Source organism: Lepidothrix coronata, unplaced genomic scaffold (genome assembly GCF_001604755.1).
Source record: "Lepidothrix coronata isolate B3197 unplaced genomic scaffold, Lepidothrix_coronata-1.0 Scaffold407, whole genome shotgun sequence".
NCBI lineage: Eukaryota > Metazoa > Chordata > Aves > Passeriformes > Pipridae > Lepidothrix > Lepidothrix coronata.
Window position 1 is genome coordinate 56559 of NW_016690587.1, and position 3727 is coordinate 60285.

A 3727-nucleotide genomic window follows, 5' to 3' on the forward strand; every position below is an offset into this window, starting at 1 on the left:
AATTTTCTCCATCAACACGATGAGCTCATGGGGGGGGAAGGGCGGGGGGGCCCAGCTGGCGATGGGGGAGGGAGGGGGAGGGGCCCCATTGTGGGGGGAGGAACGGGGGTCCCGGCTCTGCCCTCCTCTAGCCGCGTTTATTGATTGATCCATCGATTTATTGATTTGGTGATTTATTGACTGATTTCACACTTGGTCACTGTCACAGGCCTGGCCCCGCAGTCCCCTGCCCCACCCCGGGGTCCCCATATCTGTGTCACCAGTGTCCCCATCCCTGTCCCTGCTGTTCCCATCCCAGCCCCAGGTATCCTCATGTCACCTCTTGGTGTCCCCATCCCTGTCCCCAGTGTCCCCAACCCATCTCTGTGTCCCCAGCCAGCCCCTGGTGTCCCCAGTGTCCCCATCCCACCTCAATGTCACCATCCCTGTCCCTGGTGGCCCCATCTCTGTCCCGTGTCCCCATCCCTAATCCCACTGTCCCTATGCCACCTCAGTGTCCCAAACCTATCTGCAGTATCTCCCTCCCTGTCCCCCATGTCCCCATCCTTGTCCCTGATGTCCCCATCCCCAGTGTCACCACCCCCAGTGTCCTCAGCCCAGCTCCTGGTGTCCCCATCCCTAATCCGTGTCCCTGTTTCACCTCAGTGTCCCCCACCCTTACTGTCCCCAGTGTCCCCCTCCCCATCCCCAGTGTCCTCAGTGTCCCCCCCCCCCTCCCAGGTGTCCTCGCTGTCCCCTGCTGTCTCCCAGGGGGGTGTCGCCAGCTCCCCAGGGCTGCCCAGCTCCCGCAGCCGCCCCCCCTCCAGCAGGGCCACCCTCGGTGCCTGCCGGGCCAGGGCCACCTGCCCTGTCACCAGCAGCACCGCTGGCCCCTCCCCGGCCCCGAGGCCACCAGGACCCAGCAGCTCCTGCTCCACCTGTGGGGACATGGAGGGGTCAGGGGGGACACGGGGGACACGGTGGGAGCCCAGGGGCATTGGGGGGACCCTGGGGTGTGGGGAGACATGGTGGTGTCAGGGGACCCCTGGGTGGGGGGACAGGGGGGACACAAGTGGGGATCTAGGGAGTGGGGACACAGGGATTGGGGTCATGGGGACATGGGGGTCACAGGGTGCAGAGACCCAGGGAATGTGGGGACATTGGGACACAGGAGACCTGGGGACATGGAAGGGAAAAGGGGGTACATGGAGATCCAGGGGACACGGGGACCAGGGACCCAGGGATGTGGGGACCCAGAGGTTATGGAAACACAGGGAGTAGGGACACAGGGGATGTAGGGACACAGGGACCGAGGAGACATGGGGGATGTGAGGACCCGGGGGATGAGGAGACATGGTATCCAAGGGACATGGGGACCCATAGGATGCTGGGATTTGGGACCCAGGGGACATGGGGGACTTGGGGGTAGGGTCCCAGGGGATGTGGTGACCCGGGGGATCCCAGAGGACGTGAGAGGCAGTGACCAAGGGGACACGGGGACTGGGGACCTGGAGGACACGGGGACCCAGGGACATGGGGGATGGGGACCCAAGGGACATGGGGACCCAGGGGACCCAAAGGATGGGGCCATGGGGCCAGGGGACGCAGGGACCAGGGCCAGTGCTGTGACCCACCTGGCACCGGGTCACGGGGTCGAGCGCCCGCGTGGGCTCGTCCAGCACCAGCAGCCGGGGGGTCCTGAGAAGGGCCCGGGCCAGCGCCACCCCCTGTGCCTGCCCCCCCGAGAGCTGCATCCCCCGCGGGCCCACCTCTGGGGACAGAGAGGACACCATGGGGACACCATAGAGACACACTGGGGACACACTGGGGGCACACTGGGGAGCTGCACCCACTGTGCACCCACCTCTGGGGACAGTAAGGGGACAGGGAGGGGACAGCGAGGAGACACCATGGGGGCACCGTGGGGACACTGTGGGGATGGTAAGTGGACACTATGGGTATGATGAGGGGATGTTATGAGGACACAGTGGGGACACCACAGGGATACATTAGGGACACTATGGGGACATGCTGGGTAGATGCTGGGGACACACTGTGGGGATCACCCCTCCCCCCTTACTTCTGGGGACAGAGGAGAAACTGTGGGGACACCATGGCAACACCATAAGGACACCATGGGGAGATACTGGAGACGTGTTGGGGAGCTGCACTCCCTGCATTCCCAGTTCTGGGAAGACAGGGGGGACAGTGAGGGGACAGCAAGGAGGCAGAGAGGGGACACCACAGGGACACTGTGGGGATACTATGGGGACACTATAGGGACACTCTGGGGATGGTGAGGGGACACCATGGGGACAGTAAGGGAACAGGGAGGGGACAGAGTGGGACATGGTGGGGAGGCTGTGGGGACATTACAGGGACACCTTGGGGATGGTGGGAGGACATTATGGGGACACACTAGGGATACCTTCGGGACACACTGGGAACACCACAGGGACATGGCAGGGACACCAGGGGAACACGTTGTCTTACCTGTGTCGTAGCCATGTGGCAGCCGTGTGGCCCAGGTGTGCACCCCCACCCGCTGTGCCGCCGCTGTCACCTGTGTCACCTGCATCCCCTCCCTGTGTCCCCAACCCAGCGTGATGTTGGCACTGAGGGAGCGGGACAGGAGGGATGGAGACTGCGGGACACCGGCCACCTGCAGGGACAGGGGACATAAGGGGACACAGGGACATGGAGGTATATGGGGGGACATGATGGTATATGGGGGGACATGGGGACATGGAGAACATTGGGACAGGGGGACACAGTGGCAGGAACAAGGAGGGAACACCTGGGGACACGGGGCGCTGGGAGGGCCATGGTGGGGCTGGCTGGTGACATGCGGGTGGCCATGGGGATCTGTTGGGGACACAGTGGTGACCCCGGGGTGGCAGCAGAGGACACCAGGCAACCCAGGCGTGGCAGTGGGGACCCATGAGGGGTATAGGGTGACATGGTGATGACCATGGTGGACCACTGGTGACACAGGGGTGGCACTGGGGAGTCACTGGTGAGCCTGGGGTGGCAGTGGGGACTTGTTGGGAACCCATTGTAGAACTGGGGGTGGCCACAGGGACCCACTGGTGACCCATTGATGACCCGGGGTGGCCCAGGGGACATGTGGGTGACCCAGAGGTGGCAGTGGGAACCTGCTGGGGACCCAGGGGTGACCCGGGCATAGCACTGTGGATCTGGGGTGACTCAGGGGTGGCCTGGGGTGTCACTGCAAGGCAGGACCTGCACAGGGTGGGTCAGAGGGTGTTTGGTGACAGGGGCTGGCAGTGGGGACCCGGGGTGATTCAGAGGTGGCAGTGGGGCTGTGCAGGTGGCCATAGTGAGCCGGGGTGACCCGGGGGTGTCACCTGTCGCCGCAGGGCGGGGTCCGCGCGGGGGCTCAGGGGGGTCCCGTCCAGCAGCACCGCCCCGCCCGCCAGGGGGCGCAGTCCCAGCGCCGCCGCCGCCAGGGAGCTCTTCCCGCCGCCAGGGGGCGCCAGCACGGCCAGGAGCTCCCCTGGAGCCAGAGACAGAGACACCCCCTGGCGGCGGGAGAGGGGATGGGATCGCACCGGGAATAGGAACAGCGGGAATGGGAACAGCGGGAGAGGGGATTGGGGATCGCACCGGGAATGGGAACAGCGGGAATGGGAACAGCGGGAGAGGGGATTGGGGATCGCACCGGGAATAGGAACAGCGGGAATGGGAACAGCGGGAGAGGGGATTGGGGATCGCACCAGGAATGGGA

General features: G+C 65.0%; 1 protein-coding gene across 1 annotated transcript in view; it reads right to left on the minus strand.

Annotated features, from left to right (window-relative positions):
• Positions 1 to 641: 641 nt before the first annotated feature.
• LOC108509807 (antigen peptide transporter 1-like) overlaps positions 642 to 3727 on the minus strand; it is a 9435-nt gene continuing 6349 nt past the window's right edge. The window contains exons 7-10 of the mRNA XM_017839387.1: positions 3348 to 3521; positions 2473 to 2641; positions 1614 to 1750; positions 642 to 917 (exon numbers count right to left, since the gene is read on the minus strand). Coding sequence (XP_017694876.1) covers positions 642 to 917; positions 1614 to 1750; positions 2473 to 2641; positions 3348 to 3521 — 756 coding nt within the window. The remainder of the gene's footprint in view (positions 918 to 1613; positions 1751 to 2472; positions 2642 to 3347; positions 3522 to 3727) is intronic.